The sequence below is a fragment of the Achroia grisella genome, unplaced genomic scaffold (assembly GCF_030625045.1).
Source record: "Achroia grisella isolate CSIRO2021 unplaced genomic scaffold, CSIRO_AGI_Agris_v1 utg874, whole genome shotgun sequence".
In the NCBI taxonomy this organism is placed as follows: domain Eukaryota; kingdom Metazoa; phylum Arthropoda; class Insecta; order Lepidoptera; family Pyralidae; genus Achroia; species Achroia grisella.
In genome coordinates, this window is record NW_026713051.1 from 879,516 (window position 1) to 899,305 (window position 19,790).

General features: G+C 32.5%; 1 protein-coding gene across 1 annotated transcript in view; it reads right to left on the reverse strand.

Moving 5' to 3' along the window:
* The window catches only part of LOC131853046 (uncharacterized), a 150,719-nt gene that overhangs the window by 12,328 nt on the left and 118,601 nt on the right, over positions 1 to 19,790 (reverse strand). The window contains exon 11 of the mRNA XM_059203839.1: positions 1,710 to 1,847. Within this exon, the coding sequence (XP_059059822.1) occupies positions 1,710 to 1,847 (138 nt within the window). The remainder of the gene's footprint in view (positions 1 to 1,709; positions 1,848 to 19,790) is intronic.

A 19,790-nucleotide genomic window follows, 5' to 3' on the forward strand; every position in this document is an offset into this window, starting at 1 on the left:
GGAACAATACAATTTAATCTATGCAAATTAATTGGTTTTACTTATGGATGTTCAATATATATGGGTCGATGTCCTCTAATATGGTTGAGTGCAATGATGGTTGGCTCATCCGTCATACTCATGAACGGGTGCTATTTGTCTTGGACTGGTCTGTTTAGGTTACGAACACTGATTACCACTTTTTGCTTTTGCAATAGCATGTGCTGGTGGTCACTCTATTCTCCAAAATTCGAATTTAAATGAATTATTTTACATGTACAACATTTTGAAAAGAATACGAGCTGAGTTTCTTGTCAGTTCATCTCGAAATCATTCTGAACTGCCGGTAGATTTGACATATCATAAGAGTCTGTAATAGGCCTACATGAATAAAGATATTATGGTTTTTTTTTTTATTTTGATGAATTATATGGAATGATATACACCTTAGTCTCCATGACAACGCGGCCGTATTGTTTCATGGAGATTCCGAAGTGCGATCCATTCACTGCTATATTAACATAAACCAATAATGAATCATCACTTTATATTGTGCGCACTTATCATATCAATTGACCTATGTATTCGCTAAGCGGAAGCAGCCAGTGTATCTTAAACAACGCGATGTTATTTTTAAAAATTACTGTGCATATTCGCATAAAGCTTCATTATTTCGCTAGGCATGATTTTGGGTGGCGGTTACTTTAAATATGACCAGATAAAATAAAGTAGTTACTCGGTATAAGAGATTATTAAATTAATCAAAGATTGATTATGCGTAATATTATAATAATGTACATATATAATAACGGTCACACTTGGCGAAACGCAGACGCAATAATATTGGCCAAATAGTCGCCTTTCCATTTCTTATTTATTAAAAAATAATAATAAACATACAAATATTTGGCCAATATTATTAATTAACCGAATTCTCTTTTATTTAAAACTTAAAACACATGTACAACGTTACCTGTTATTAATGAATTTATAAATTTAATTATTGCTACAATAATTAAACTATTGACATCATATCGTTGTTACCCAGCCTATAGCTACACATTTACCAAAGACAAATAAGTAAGAATGCGACATAGACAATATAATTATCAAGGTACTTAATATTCATGCAATTAGGAATATGTATTCAAATGGATATGATATAACAATGAAGGTTTAATGAAACATAATAATGTTCTGCATCCACTTGCGCTATTTGTGATTGTATTCACTAAACATAACAGGTAGGAAAAGTTTTTTTATAGGTAATGGAATGGTGAATCCGTCTGCGCTAACGGTTCACTCTGACGGGGCACCAGTGGAGAATGATAAAATAAGAATGAGGTCAGCTCCGTTAACCCATCGTGACCAATTCACCAAGAATTTATCACGATGGTTTCCATGGTTGAACCTGGTGGAGAACATGGTGTATTGCTAGCAATGAGAACATCAGTCCACATTACTAACAATCCCCTTTCTCCGGGAAAGGTGTAAAAAGATCTAGGTAGTTTACGGGTTGGATAGTAGGCATGAACTTTAGAAGACATGATGAAAAAAAAAGAATAAAGGCGAAAATTCTTCGCGAATGCAATGGACTGATGCAATTAGATATCTCTCAGCGCATACACTCTAAATAAAAGTACAGTTAAAAAGTACAAGAACAGGCATTTGCATAAACTAAAGTGGTAAAGCTATTACATATGATATTATCGTATAAATATAACACTCACCGTTGTACACCAGAGCAAAGAATGCTTTCTTCACCAGCAGTTGCGTGTCAAACACCACCAATTTGGCTGAAGTCGGTATCAAATCGTAACACTTGTGAAACTTGAAGAATTTCACGAAGATCTGGGACTCGTCTTCTTCTGTAACAGTCATTGTAATTCAAATTTAAAAAATAGACAATTTCACCAAAGATATTGTATATGAATGGACGTCTGACCATTAACATTACAATGATTTTAATGCTACATAAAAACCAGTGAGCGTTGTAACAAGCAAAAACTAATTGTACATTATGCCAATTGAATATAGACCTAATCTGTTGATGCGAAAAGGTGTTATTGGATCATACATGAACGCTATTTATGATATATATAATAATAAAATATGTAAATTCTAGGACATTCTATACCTATATATCCACTAGCTAGGTTCAGGTGATACTCGAATTTCCTCTTCTTTTTTAAAGTAAAAGATAGCTTATGTACATCAATCGATTAATAATAATCTCTGGACAATTCACACAGCGCCATCTAGACTCAAGTTAAGCTAGCTAAAGCTTGTGTGAAGGTACTAAATAACTGATACAAAGACATAGATTTTTTCGTAAATACATTCACATTATACATAAAAAACACCCAGACCCAGATACAAACAATCATACTCGTGAATACAAACGTTTGTGCCGTGCGAGGAATCGAACGCGCGACCATCGGAAGTAAGGCAGTGTGTTAAACTGCTAGACTACCGAGGTCGTCAAATCTCTTATTACGTTTCACTAAGATTTGTTTTATAGCTTAGTCGTTAAAAAAAACGAATAGACTAACACTTTTTGAATTTATAATATTAGTTAAGTATATACAAGAGAACACAATCAAAAGATTGTGTGTGTGTATTATACACAACTGATAAAGCAGGCTTAGTGTACATCTTCAAAACTTGTTTAGTGTTAATTGGCTTTTATAATTTAAAAAAGAACCATTGTCAATACAATATTTCTATTATACATATACCAAATTATCATGTACATAGATATTATAGCTACTCGCCCCGGCTTCGCGCGGGTGTACATGTATTATATATAAACCTTGCTCTAGAATCACTCTATTTATTATAAATAAACGCTTCAAAAGTTTAGTAGTTTTAAAGATTTAAGCATACACAGACATCGGCAGCGACTTTATCTATACATATAAATAAAATTGGAGTGTCTGTATGTAATGTTGAAATAACCTTTTTTTTACTATATGCATATGAATATAAATACGGTACATACACCAAAATAACATTTTTTACAATTTTTATCTGTCTGTTTGTTCCGGCTAATGTCTGAAAGAGCTGGACCAATTTTAACGGGACTTTTATTGGCAGGTAGCTGATGTAATAAGGAGTAACTTAGGCTACTTTTATTTTAGAAAAATAAATTATATTCCACGCGTACGAAATCGCGGGAACAGCTAGTTTTATACTATGTAAACGATGATATATAATATACACTAATATAATTAGAGAGATTATGGAGAATTAAATAGTGTTTTTTTAAGTAATTAAGACCTAAGAATAATATTTTAAATTCATGTATATACCCTCTTCTAGAGTGACACAGACATAAAAATCCAAAAGCAATCGATTCATATCAGGGTCATTTCAAATCCATCATAGTACTCTAGGTCATACTCTTAGTAGATTTTACCATTAAAAAAACATTTTTTTTCCATATCAAACAACAAAATTAGGTAATTATTCTATATCAAATGTACGACATGCAAGAGCAAAATCACTAAGAATTTTATAAAAGTCAGGAATTAGATTTTAGTTTAATATAAATAGCATTAAAATATATTACATTAAAGAATAGAATAAAATAGAATCCTTTATACAAATAAACATAATTTAAGCACTTTTGAATAGTTATATTTTTTTTAATCTACCGGCCATTCGGAATGCTGTCTTATCATAAGAAGCAACGAGCAAGAAACTTGCGTGTTGCTCTTTTAAATTATAGTTGTAAGTTTATATTTTTAAGTCAAAATGTAGGAACACAAACTTATTACTAATTTATTACAATCAAAATATTACATCTATACATATAAATAAAATTGGAATGTCTGTTTGTAATATTGAAATAACCGTTTTTTACTATATGCATATGAATATAAATACTGTACATACACCAAAATATCATTTTTTACAATTTTTATCTGTCTGTTTGTTCCGGCTAATCTCTGAAAGAGCTGGACCGATTTTAACCGGATTTTTTTAGCAGGTAGTTGATGTAATAAGGAGTAACTTAGGCAACTTTTATTTTAGAAAAATAAACTTAAATTGCACGCGGACGAAGTCGCGGAAACAGCTAGTACACAATAAGATTAAATCAGTCGTAGTGACTAGAGCATACCAGTTCCTACTAAAAAAATAAATGATTAGTGCATATAGTAATTATATTATAGCTATTGTGTAGACTCCATCATCAGACGAGCATCTCGACTAGTATAATCGGATATCAACACGCTCGTAAATAGATAACAAAAACCAGAATCTGAATTAAAAAAATATATTCTTATTCGAAACTTATAACCTTGTATGTCAGTCGGCGCTTCCGATAAATGTTTGTTATAACAATTCCATCAAGGTAAACAAGATACGGCGCCCACTAAAGTTGTACTTAAATACCAAATCAAATTCAAAATATCTTTATTCAGGTAGGTCTATTACAGACTCTTATGATATGTCAAATCTACCGTCAGTTCGGAATATTTTCGAGATGTGAAGAACTGACAAGAGACTCAGCTTGTAATATTTTCTAATAAATGTTGTATAATAATACAGATTCATTTATAAATTCAAATTTCGGAGAATAGAACGACTACCTGCATATACTGTTGCAAAATCAACTAGTGAAATCAATGTTCGTAACCCGAATACTAGTCCCCACAAGCAGCACCCGTTCTCCAGTATGACGGATGAGCCAACCATAATTGTTATTACTGTTTGATCATGTATGAGAAATGAGAATCTATCTTAGTTCGCTGAGTGTGCATCGAGTAGTTAATAGTAAATTATGACGACCTCGGTAGTCTAGCGGGTTAACACACCGCTTTAATTTCGATGGTCGCGGGTTCGATCCTCGCACGATGCGAACATTTGTATTCATGAGTATGACTGTATCGGTCTGGGTCATTTCTCGGTCTGGGTCATTACTATATATATTATATACGTTATATAAAAACATATCTAAGTTTTTATATCAGTTGTCCAGTACCTATAATACAAGCTCTACTTAACTTGAGACCAGATGGTGCAGTGTGAATTGGACTTAAATATGATTATTATCATTATTTATTTATTTGATATTACGAACTTGACTACTATTTTTCTTTTGTCAAATGTTTAAACACCCACACAGTATTTAACATAAAGTTCAGTTCATTTTGCACAAGTAACACTTGCCCTTTATTTTAGTTGAATTGTAAATTAATAATACATACTTATTTTAATACTAATTTAATATATACACAAAACAGTCAGTTTGACACAAACAATCATACTCACTAATAAAAATGTTCGTACCGTGGGAGAAATCGAACCCGCGATCATCGGACATAAAGCGGCGCTAAACCACTACACCGAGCTCGTCGAATGGATGGCCTATTTTTATTTTTAGTTGCATAATCAAATTTGTAACATCTAGAACACTGCATCTCTCGGTCGATGCGCATCGGTTCTGCTACACAATATGCAGTCATTGGACCGGGAAGAATACAATCAAGGTTCTATTGTACAGACAAGTTAATTATATAAACAGTTTAGCACTATGTCACAGTATCTATACATACATGTAAATAAAATTGGAGTGTCTGTTCGTAATATTGTAATAACCGTTTTTACTACATGCACATGAATATAAATACGGTACATACACCAAAATAACATTTTTAACAATTTTTATCTGTCTGTTTGTTCCGGCTAATCTCTGAAATGGCTGGACCGATTTTAATGGGTTTATTTTTGAGTAGGTAGTTGATGTAATAAGGAGTAATTTAGGCTACTTTTATTTTAGAAAAATAAACTTAAATAGCACGCGGACGACGTCGCGGGAACAGCTAGTGTATAATATATTAGAGATACCTACGTGTTTTTTTATTGATGACTAGCTATACACAGGAACAGCTAGTCTACACTAACATTACATAGTATAGAACAAAGTCGCTGTCGTTGTCTGTCCCTATGTATGCTTAAATCTTTAAAACAATGCAACGGATTTTGAACCGGTTTTTTTAATAGATACAATGATTCTAGTGGAAGGTTTATATATATAATACATGTACACCCGTGCGAAGCCGAGCCGAGTAGCCAGTAAATGTATACAACTTTATACTTGCACTATTGCGCCACCTGCTCTAGTTTTTGTAAAAACTCTCTTTAAAAAGGTTGTCTGGAAGAGATTGCATTAGCGATAAGACCGCCTTTTGTACTTAGTTTAATTTTTGTTGTGTTGATAACCACGCGAACGAAGTCTAAGGCACAGCTAGTCCTACACATAAATATAACATATTGTAATGATTTTAAATTTGCCCACAAAATCACATTAAATAAAGTCTTAAAATACTAGCTGTCCTGCCCAACTTCGTCTGCATCACACTTACTTGACATTAATCGTTATATATCACCCAATTTACATAAAATCTTATTAAATTATAGCCTGTTGTAGAAGCTATATTACTGTAAAGTTTCATCAAAATCCATTCAGTAACTTTTGCGTGAAAGACTAACAAACAACCATCCATACTCACAAACTTTCACTATCACATTATGAAGATAAAATCTCAAGCAAATCGTCAGTAGATATTACAATAAACAATATGATAAGACGAAAGTGAAAACAATTGATAAACAATACACTTTATAGATAAGAATTTAGAACATTTTGATTGTAGATTAAGACAGTGGTTCCCAAATAGTTTTTGCTGAGTACCACTTTAAAAAAGATCTCAAACCTTGCGTAAAGGGGTCATCAAGGACTATGTGCGGCTAGCAGTGAAACAAATCTTATTCCCCCCCCCTTATTGTAGCAATAACAATAGCACACCACGCAATAACATATTATAAATGTGAAAGTTTCTTACAGCGACTTTGTTTTATACCATGTAATGTTAGTGTAGACTAGCTGTTCCCGCGACTTCCTCCGCGTCCAATTTAGGTTTTATTTCTCTAAAATAATAGGGGTGAAAATGCTACTTTATTTTCACCCTTCTATCACCAACCCCTATTTTTTTATATAGCGTTATTAATTTATATGGCAAAACAACGTTAGCCGAGACAGCTAGTATTAGATATATTTCCACGTAAAATGAAAATAGTTTTGACAGAGAAAATAAGATACGATGTACAACGTAGAGTAAATGCCAAGAAAGCTCGTATTTCAGTAGATATTTAGACTGACGTTCTATTTCAAATAATTCCGGGTATTATTTAAAAGCAAGCAACTGTAGTCTGTAGTTATTTTGCTATCATTTACAAAATTGAAATGGTGTAATTACCAAGGCACTTTATAAACACTGTTTGTAAATTTAATCAATGCCTTACCAGTCAAACTAGCATACACACACCACACTTTTTTCCACACTTACGGGCTGAAACCAAGTAAGTGCAATGTGTGTGTTTGTGTGTATGTGTGAGTGTGTTATTATTATTATTGCTATGAGATTATCATTATTATTATATTAATCACGATCTGTGATCAATCAGAAACATCTACACCGCACGTAAGTCAGTAATCATATTCCCAAACAAATACAAACACTCAAATCATACTCCCAAACAACTACAGCTACACACGTAATACGATTCAAATAAAAATAAAAGTTACGCAATAAACTAGTACACATGTACAATGATTTGTTTACGGCCACAAGATCTGATTGGCAAATTGCAGCAAGTGTTTTCTTCAACGTTTCTATCTGGATTTATAATAAATCAATTCGAAGAAAAACTTATTTAAAACTCTGCCAGCTCGTTCTGCAATGGGTGCGTAGATGTAAACAGGTTGTGTCGGTCACTATACTGAATACAATCCCAGCCAATCCTTTAGTCATAAATCATATTTATATTACATATATCAGGTATGATCCGTCATAGTCGTGAACGGGTGCTGTTTGTGGAGACTGGTCTGTTTGGGTTACGAACACTGATTAGACTATTTGCTTTTGCAATAGCATACGCTACTGGTCACTCTAATCTCCCTAATTTGAATTTAAAAGTGAATCTGTATTATTGTAAACATGTGTAACATTTATTTGAAAAGAATACGAGCTGAGTTTCTTGTCAGTTATTCTCATCGCGAAACTGACGGTAGATTTGACATATCATAAGTCTGTAATAGACCTGCATGAATAAAGATATTTTGAATTTTGAAGAAAATGTTGTATACAATAACTGGAATTTTAAAAATTGAAGATAATATTTCTTAAGTTATTTATTAAGTTACTCCATACTTAGGCAACTTTTATTTTAGAAAAATAAACTTATATTCCACGCGGACGAAGTCTCGAGTACAGCTAGTTTAGTTATATAAACGCATGTCATATAAAAACGTAATTAAATATCCTTCAGAACGATTACGAGTTTTATAAATATTTAATTTTATGTAGAGTTGGAAATATAGGAAAATTCAGTGTAATTTCACCAGAAAATTATAGCAAATTTCACAGGAATGAGAAACAATATGCCTTCAGAAAATATTCCATTAATTCGAAACACTACACTGTAATACAATTTTACACTTCGTTAAACTATATCGTGGAGCTATACAAGTAAAAGAACATTTTATATACCGATATTGTATTTTCTACGGATAGGAAGATGTGTTAAATATTTTATATTCTTATATATATAAAATTTTCGTATCACAATGTTAGTTACCATACTACTGCGAAACGGTTAGACAGATTTTTAAGGAATTTTTATGCGTATTCAGTCAGTCTGCGAATGGGCTACTATCTATTTTTCTTACCCCTAAATTACATTTCTTTTTATTTTTGTTTTTTTGTGGTATTAAAAAATACATACAATCCTATATTTTCACCCTTCTATCATCAATCCCAATTTATTTGTTACGATATTAATTTATACGACAAAACGTTTGCCGGGTCATCTAGTAGATATTTATAAAAGTCTAGAATTGGCCGACTGACTGATCTAACATCTCCCTGGATAAACAGTCGTTGGTAACGTTGTAGCTGTCGACGTCATCATGTGACAACCATGAGAACTAAAATGACATGTCTTTTCATTAGTTTATCTCATTCTTTAACCAAAACACACCTTAGAAAACGAGGTTATTGGCTACTCAGAAAGATGATACAAGGTAGCCAAGCTTCATTTTACAAGGTCTTCCACGATAAATTACTATAAACATGGAATGCTAATTACTACACATGTTCTTTTTTGACAGCCCTATTTTATGATGTTTTCTCAAAATTAGCGCTTTGAAAATCTGTACTGTAATTTATGATTACGATTCTAATTAACTCTGATTTTTAATAAATTCCATTAATTTATTATTTCAATCTATGTAAAGCCGTAGGCATATGTTAGTCATAATAATTATACGAGGCACACACCTGTTTTATCTCATAGTGAGACGATTTATTTGTTTGCTTATTTGTGCTCGGTCGATGTGTTAAGGCCATCGTGTAACGTCATAAGAAATCTCGGCTACCGTCAGTCAAGAATTGCATTTAGTTTTATTTATTAAGACAAAATGCGTTACGGTACGGCTAATAAAATGTTTACTCTTGGCACAAAACAGATAGGTATAGAAATTTGTTTCAATGACATGTACGCTATGTACACGTCAATAATATCTCGACAAATATAATAATATACTAGACTTCATTATTACTCTATTACTATTAAAAGTGATCCGCTAGAAATATTTGTTTATTTCTTTTCATGTCATTGATTATTATATTCTCTTTTTCGTTATACCGTCCAGCAGAGCGGTACCAAAATAAGCATACGCAAATAACAAACCATGAAACTGACCTCAAATCTTTCAATACGTTCTTGTGGACACAATACTATGGTTTACCAAACGAAACCTAGTAAATTACCATACTCATACGCACATTTCATACGTCACCTTACTGTTGCTATGTACAAAAACTTCAACAAGTCGCATGTTTCCTTCATTACAGGTTCACAATGAGAAAAAAACAAAAACAAGTGTCGTTCAGGCGATAGGTAGACGAAGCGTGGGTGACAAACACCTTTGAGAAGCCAGTCAGCGAGGAACGCCTTCCACGCGCGGCCGACTGCCTCGAACTCCTTGATCAGCTCTATCGAGTATACGGACTCTTCGTCGTCTGCGGCGACGAGGGCGGGGTGGTCCGAAAAGTAGTGTAAGCGCAGCATGCGCGGAGCCCGGGCGGCGCATCGCCCGCCGCCACTCGGTGCGGCCGGCCGCGCCTCCTATGGCTCACTGCTAATTATACACGGCGCGCCCGCCGCCGCGCTCCGGGACACGTCCGAACTTGACACCGCTCTAGGGTTGCCAGGGGGGGAGGGGACTATTAGTAATGTGGACTCCTGGCCCCATTACTAGTAATGTACCATATCAGGTTGAACACGCGGTTCCCCTGGAAACCATAATGTTTAATTCCTGTTGAATTCGTCACAATGGGCTAACTGACACTGACCTGACCTCATGTTCACCAGTTCCTTCACCGATACCCCGCCAGCGTAAACCGCAGGCGGGTGCATCATTCCATTATCATCCATAAAAAAAACTAGGGTTGCTAGATTGCTTTGCGTCTTGTCCCGTATCCAGTAATCAAACCTATTGTCCCGGATTCTGAAAACCTACTAATTTTGTAACAATATAAACCAACAATGAATTTAGACGTAGAATAAGAGAAGGTGCTAAATTTCGTTTATTATATGCATCGCCAAAACTAAATTTATAAAACAGAGATATTGTTAATTTTTTCAGTTTATTACGATTTAATAATCATCATTATTATTACATAGTACAAAACAAAGTTGCTGTCACTGTCTGTCCCTATGTATGCTTAAATCTTTAAAACTACGCAACGGATTTTGAAACGGTTTTTTATAATAGATAGAGTGATTCAAGAGGAAGGTTTATATATATAATACATGTACACCCTTGCGAAGTCGGCGCGAGTAGCTAGTTTATAATATAGTTTTTATTTTCTACCAAAGTTTTAAGTCTAATCTTAAAATTATAACTGGCGTAGTAGGTAATTAAGACCTACTTTTTCAAATACAAATATATAATATAATACCTTTAAAAAAAAAACAATATACGTTTTACTTGGGCCACGACCCGACGCCGTTGTCCTAGAATTGTCCCGGATTGATAAGTTTCAATCTGGCAACCCTACCGCAAACGCGCCCGCAGCAGAGCCACCGTTTGGCCGTTTGCCGCGGATCACGCCCACCTCCGTGTGCTGAGGAGATCACGGTGCCACGGACTACTGTTTGGATATGTATTACTACTGTTAGGGTTCACATCGATATTGTAGAAACATCCGATATTTTAAAAATATTAACAGAAGGTAGTTTCATTATATATTAACTAGTTGCGTATAACCTCCAAGCATATCCGTATAAGAGGAGAGTTTTTGTAAGTTACGGCATTCGGTCGACGAGCACAGAACGTGCCGGTTGTATTTTGGATACTAAAGTGTATTGTATTACAGTATATTCCGAATTTATTTGGACCTGAGGGGAAGCTGCAGTAGTGAAGGTGAGTGTTAATGCATTCTAAAAGACCTTTTAAACCTACATCCGTGTCACAAGTCACGAGCGGTACTTGGGATTTCTCTTCCGGCTTCAAAGCCTAAGTCGTCATCATAATTAGTGGATACACTACTCATTAGCAATAATTAATAATATGGTTTTGTTGTGGGGAATTGTTAGTAATATGGACTGAAGTCAATGTACTATGTCAGATTGACCTCGACGCGGTTCCCCTGGAAACCATAGTGTTAAATTCCTGGTGAATTTACCACGTTGGGCTAACGACCTGATCTCATTGCTCGTGCAATCATCTCCACTGGTGAGTACGTATCATCTCCACGCCTTCGTGAACGTGAACTATACCATTACCATCCATTAGAAAAAAAAAATTATTTTCGTGCCAGACAGTTTTGATAGCAACAAGAGCAAAAGTGGCGGAAGATCCTGGTCCTACGCATATCACAATGTTTCAATATAAGTTCTACTCAAAAGTCTTATATTAATTATGTATTTATTTATACATATTCGGGTAAAGATTCTTCTAGATTATTTCTAAACATCAACATTACAGGGTTTATTTTCCAGAAATATTGATCTACATTATGACATCTATTAGATTTAAGTAATAATTTCATCAGTTCACAGCTTTTTTCAGCTTTATTATAGTTATACTAGCTGTCCCGGCAAACGTTGTTTTGGCTTAAAATAAAAAAAAATTTAGGGGTGGACTACCCCTAACATTTAGGGGGATGAAAAATAGATGTTGGCGATTCTCAGACCTACTCAATACGCTCACAAAATTTCATGAGAATCGGTCAAGCCGTTTCGGAGGAGTATGGGAACGAAAACTGTGACACGAGAATTTTATATATAAGATAGGTCAAATACCTATCTATGTTGACATGGCAAAGAAAAGAATTTCCACCACTGATCAGCTATAACAAGTCAGCCAATTATTTCGTTTGTAACAGTCGAGTCTAAATAAAAAAATATGAGAATGATCGCTGGATAGAATATCGGACATAAATCCAGTTCGCCACTTTGTGTAAAACGAGTCGTGTTGACTCAAACATATTAATTATGTGACATGGTGCTCAATGATATATTGGCACAAAAGAGTCAAAAATAGCTTGTGTTTGAAACTTTTCTTCATCACAGTAATCATATTGTATAGCAATAAATCATACAGCTGCATCTGCATATAAAAGTCAATAAACCTAATAAATAAAAAAAAAATCTTAAAAAAAAAAACAAATATACCTTTATTGCACTATTGAGAAAATGTTGTTATCCCTAACGCTTGGTCACACAATAATATGATACTATACAATTGGTGTCTCCAAAGGCAATATTGTTCATTATTGATAACACGGTTAGATAACCTATAGGCTGCTATATGAAGCTAACTATAATATACATATATAGATTATTACGTAGTGCATAAACTTCAAATTGTATTTTTATGTTGTATATTACAATACCTTGCTAAGTATCAGGAAACTGTATTAACTCCGGTCTATCGTACTATGATATATGAGTTATAACTATAGCAAGAACGGCATCTAAGTACTAATTCACTTTTCATTTTATTTTCGGTTGCTCATTTTTGTGACTAATTGACAATAACAGCACAACAGCTTTTCTAGCAAAATACTGAGGAGACTGTAATAAAGGTACTTGGCGACTGACATATAGGTACTTGGGGACTGACATAAAGTTAATTGGGGACTGACATAAAGATTATTGGGGACTGACATAAAGGTACTTGGCGACTGACATAAAAGTACTTGACGACTGACATAAAAATACAAACGCTGACGATTTCCTACGATAATCTACCACGATTAAAAATAAAATTACTTAGTAATTATTCATCAAGTTGCAATAAAGTATTATTTTAAACAATATTTTCATTATAGTCTACATTATAAAAACGACAATGATATATAAAAATTTAATAATAAATGTGGTTCAATATTGTCATAGCTCCCCTATGATCTATATTTAGAAAACTAAAAACGTGTATACCAGTCATTATGCGGAAGAGTCGCTATAGTCCGTTGATCTTTTTAACAAATCGTAACATTTAATGAACTATTAATGCAGTAAGTATACAAAATCAAATATACTTTATTCATCTAGGTTTATTACAGACTCTTATGATATGTCAAATCTACCGTCAGTTCAGAATGATTACGAGATGAGAAGAACTGACAAGAAACTTTTCAAATAAATGTTGTACATGTTTACAATAATACAGATTACTTTTTAAATTCAAATTTGGGAGAATATAGTAGAGAAGAGACCACTAGTTTATTATTGTGGAGTCATAAAATATGTGATAATCTGTATCACAAAATCATTCTATGAAATCAAGATAAATATTTAATTCAATAATAAAAAAAATTATAATCTCGTGATATTAGAATTATTGAAAATTATTTTTCAGAGAATAACTTAATGAAGAAGTGCTAGAGAGGATTAAAGAGAAGAGACAGATCATAGATATTATTGATAATAGGCGGGGAAAAATGTTGTGGCACTTGATACGACACGACGAACTAATTAATAACATTTTTGAAGGAAAAATAGATGGAAAGAGAGGAAGGGACAGACCGAGACACAGCTATATCAAGCAAGTTGAAGTTGGAGTCGTGTCGTATCAACAGCTAAAAGGACTGATGGAAGATCGTGGAAGGTGGCGGGAGCTCCACCGACAAGAGCAGCTCTTAAATTATGAATGAATGAACTTAATTTGAATACTCCATAATAATTTATGTATGTTATGTAATAATCTTCGCGACATTCAAATCAACCCAAATATTGTTTTAATACCAACTTTCTACTACCACCAATATCAGCCCCCTCACTGTTCTATCGACTCATAAACACCAATTTCTACACCCTAACAAACTCCTTAAATACCAACCAATTTTTTAATAGTTGTTTAAATATATCGAGGAAATATTGTAACAAAAGCAAGGTAAATTTCCGCATGGTGTTAAGTCCGCCAAATGTACTATACTATATACTGTATTGTTATTATTAAAGTTAAATAGCTCCATGGGTTCCAGGGAGTCATTGCGAGAGTGTTTTAAGGAATCAAATATCCTTACCGTTGCTTCTCAATACATTTATGAAAATATCATCTATGCCAGGAAGAATATAGACAGTTTCAAAAGAGTTAGTGATTGCACCAATAAAAGCTTACGTAACAATAACAAACTAATTTTACCTAAATGTCGTTTGGCTAAAGTTAGTAATTCGTTTTATGGCAATTGCTTAAGGTTTTACAATAAAATACCAGAATCTGTTATAAATCTGCCAGAAAAAAAATTTAAATGTCAAATAAAACACTTCCTTTGCAAAAATACTTACTATAAAATTGAAGAATTCGTTAACGACAATAATGTTTTTATGGAAAAACTTAAAATCCATAGCACTGACAATATTATCTGATTACACTAATAATGAGTGCGTAGCGATTTCTATGTTGATTATCGCATGCGTCTTACTTATTATACTGTAATTATTTATATAAAAAAACATCTATTAAAAAGAGCAACACACAAGTTTCTTGCTCATTCTTCTTGTGATAAATCTGCATTCCGAATGAGTGGTAGAAGCAAAATATGACTATTCAAAAGTGCTTGTAATAAGTTTATTTGAATAAAGATTATTTTTATTTCTATTTCAAATAAATAAAATAGGTACAACAGGTACAAGGTATTACGTATAATAATTTTGGAAAAATTATTTTCTTTAATAAATTTTACCCATAAATTATTATAATTAATTCGGTGTAAGCAAATTATTATTCAGTTTTATCCACAGCACATGATTAAATTTTAAAGCTAAAAGTTTGTTAGTTTACATAATTATAATGAATAAATAAATCAGTTAAACACACAATGAACTCAATACCTCAATACATTTATTGCATTCTGCAATGTTCACAACTTTCAATTATTTAAATTTCAACAATATTATTATGAACATAATATTACATATTAATATAAAACATTGTCAGTAATTGGACCACTTCAAATATATGATAAAAACGTATAAATAATCGATTACTCATTATGACTGGTGCATAAAAATACATTTATTGCATTCTGCAATGGTCACAACTTTCAATTATTTAAATTTCAACAATATTATTATGAACATAATATTACATATTAATATAAAACATTGTCAGTAATTGGACCACTTCAAATATATGATAAAAACGTATAAATAATCGATTACTCATTATGACTGGAGCATAAAAATGAACGTCCATACCTAAACTACATGCTATATGTACCAATCACAAATTGTAGTATTTGTGTGTGAATGTAAGATTACAGAAGTTTAGTACCTAATATGAGCTGTTATTTTTAAATAAGATTAAGCAATTAAGATTCTAATATGACTTATATTGTATATGTTTGACTTTTGCAACAAGTGTTGTGAAATAACTATTTATAGTTTATTTGTCGACTGTATTTACTATGAATTGTAAAATTATATTTTCTTATTTATTATTTAAATAGCTACTCGCCCCGGCTTCGCTCGGTGTACATATATAATAAACCTTCCTCTTGAATCACTCTGTCTATTAAAAATAACCGCTCCAAAATCCGTTGCGTAGTTTTAAAGATTTGAGCATATATAGGGACGGACAGACAGCGACCGCGACTTTGTTTTATACTATGTAATGTTGATACGTAATAAATATATATATTTAATAATTTTAGTTGTTAAACAACTCAATGGATGTCTATAAATAGAACACCACCCCCTGAATGGGAGACCCTCCGATCGATCCCCCGTCCAATTCAAACGGGGATCGAAATTACGACAGCCTGGGCTGAGGTTCGAACCCCTAGCGGTGCCCTCAGACTAAAGTCGTATCCGTCAGGCAGGAGTTGGCCTTCAGCCGCTCCATATGTCCTTCCTTTGGTTTGGAATGCCATCTGTACTCGCCCCCTATCACCGATTTAACAAAAATACAAAATCAAGAAATTTCAATCAAAATTGATGGCAAACCTGTAAGGTATAAATCTGTACTAATAAATTAGTAATAATCAGGTAATATTCGTGTTTACAGTAATTTTAATTTTATCTACATATACATACACAGACACAGACTGATCAATCTATACATATAAATAAAATAGGAGTGTCTGTTTGTAATATTGAAATAACCGTTTTTTACTACATGCATATGAATATATACGGTATATATACCAAAATAACATTTTTTACAATTTTTATGTCTGTTTGTTCCGGCTAATCTCAGAAATGGCTGGACCGATTTTGTCGGGACTTTTTTTGGCTGATGTAATAAGGAGTAACTTAGGCTACTTTTATTTTAGAAAACAAAGTTTTATTCCACGCGGACGAAGTCGCGGCAACAGCTGGTATGTAATATAAATGTGTAACTAATTAAGAAATCACCACGGAGCCAACTCCAAAATAAAGAAGGAGAAAAAAATCTAAGACAGAATTGGCTAAATAGATAAATTCGATTTTAAAACCTCTTTATTAAAACAAATAGAGTATTAAGAAGTCACTTGAGACAGCTGTAAATATAGTAAGTACATGAGATAAACTATAGAATATAAAAAAAAAATCACATCCATACCATCCAACATATACATTCACACAGATACATATACTTACAGATCTATATAATAACACATCAAATCGAATTACGCTCACTACAAATCATAAACATTCAATTACATTCAGCATTCGTTCACAAACTGTATTGTCTTAAGTTTTTTCATTGTAATATTCTTACATACCGGAAACCTAATTAGTGAATATTGGCTGAGAATTTTGTATTTAATTTAACTAATTTATCTTCCTAAAAGTTATGTTGTAAACGTAATCATGCATGCTTTTGCTTTGCTTTTTATTATATAAATTTATTGTATTTGCTACTGGAATGCTAATGCCTCTGTCCTAAGGAGGTGGGCGTTGACGGCCACGACAAATGTGGCTGTTATCGTTACACTACCCTACTTTGCAAAATATTATAATTTTTTTTGTTTTTAGTTCCAATAAAAAAAAAAGAATACTAAATAGTGTTGTATACACACTATTTATTATTCTTTTTATATACACATAACAATGTGTGAGATTAATTGCGTTATTATTATGCTGTGGCTATTATTGGATTTGCCACGACTTGCACCATGCTTTGGAATTGCATTAACATAAGTCTATATATATATTTATTATTTATGCACATTTTAATTAAATAAAATTCTTATGTTACCGTAATACTAAACCGGTACTGGTACTTACTACTGACAGAGACAATTTGTTTCAAATGAAGTTAGTTTAGAAGTTATTGTGACGTTTGAATCAATAAATGGAAGAAGGTTACCGACTTCTAGTATTAACACTGTTTTACTATTGCCATACACGTGGCCTTTAACAAAACTAAGGGTCTCTTTTGTATGTATATATATATATATATATATATATATATATTTATACATTGACTCGCCAAACTGCAGAACAGTTTGTTGGCATATGGCTCAGTTATTTTTAAATTACTTATCTACCTATATATGTTGAAACTTAAATTTGTATCTGGCTGTTATTGGTAGAAGATAATTTGAATTTTATATAAAGAAAATATCTTCTATTGTTCGTAAGATTTTCTATTGACATACCGTATGTGAGCCTTGTTACTTTTACCATATATATATATTTTACTTTTTTATTTCACTATATTTACTGCCGCTGCGCATTCTACCCTTACAATATACACATAAATTCACGTTTTTACAGAAATTTTACAATATTTACATACAATTATAATTAATATAGAATTTGTTGTTATTAAACATTATCTAAAGGTGCAATTTAATCGCTACTTCCAACTACGAAATATAAAAATATTTTTTATTTCGTAGAATCGTATTTTACAAAACTTTTTTTTTTAAGATCGTTGTATCTTTAGTTAATTTAAATTTATTTATTATGCAATAAAGTGTTACAAACAAACAAACGAAATATTATATACTGGCTGTGTCCACGGTTTCACCCGCAAATTTATAGCCTATATGTTGTCTGATGTCTAAGCTGTAAAGTTTTATGAAAATCCGTTCAGTAGTTTTTGCGTGAAAGAGTAACAAACCAACCATACTCACAAACTTTCGCGTTTATAGATTACTAGCTGTCCCGGCAAACGTTGTTTTGCCTTAAAATAAAAAATAAAAATTTAGGGGTGGACTGCCCCTAACATTTAGGGGGATAAAAATAGATATTGGCTGATTCTAAGACCTACTTAATACGCTCACAAAATTTCATGAGAATCGGTTAAGCCGTTTCGGAGGAGTATGGGAACGAAAACTGTGACACGAGAATTTTATATATAAGATTAAGATAAAACAAATATATACTTGGCTATTTATTTGTATAACAAGAATATAATCAACTAGTCTTGCATCGAGATTTTGCTGTCTCTATACAGTGGGTATCCAATGGATACCTCCTTAAAAAAACATCATTATTGTTTCTTATATCCACTCACTACATTCATTTATTTTGCGTTTTTAATTCAGTCACTTGAGTAAATGTTTTCAACCTCACTAACTGAATATTTAGGTGTACAAAGCAAACCTAGTACAACAGTACATTCCACTTATGACATTAAGAAATAATTTTTGAAGATCAATATTATGTGATACTACATATATATTATACATTACTAGCTGTCCCGGCAAACGTTGTTTAACCATATTTAGAGTTATATGTATTTTTCAATCCTAAATTATAATAAAATGAAAATATTTTTTTTATTTTTTCGAAATAATAAAATATTATGTCGAAAAACTAAAAAATATATATTTAGGGATGGAAATCCTACCACATAGCTGCTTAGTTTTAAAGATTTAACCATACATATACACGTATGGTTAAATCTTTAAAACTAAGCATCGGATTTTGATTTTTTTTAATAGATAGAGTGATTAAAGAGGAAGGTATCTATATATAATACATGTACACCCGTGCGAAGCCGGGGCGAGTAGCTAGTATTCGCATATTTTCCTGAATACACGGTTTCAAAAGAAACTCGGTCGCACAGTAGCTTATTAATTAATTTTGTTTTGAACGCCTATGCATCATAGTTATTCCGATTATTATGTTCATTATTAATAAACACAGGAACGTGGCATCTCATTATTATACATTATCAGCAGAATTTATAAGCAATATTAGTAAATAACATCTATACATATAAATAAAATTGTGTCTGTCTGTAATACTGAAATAACCGTTTGCATGAGCATTTACTACATAAGCATGTAGTA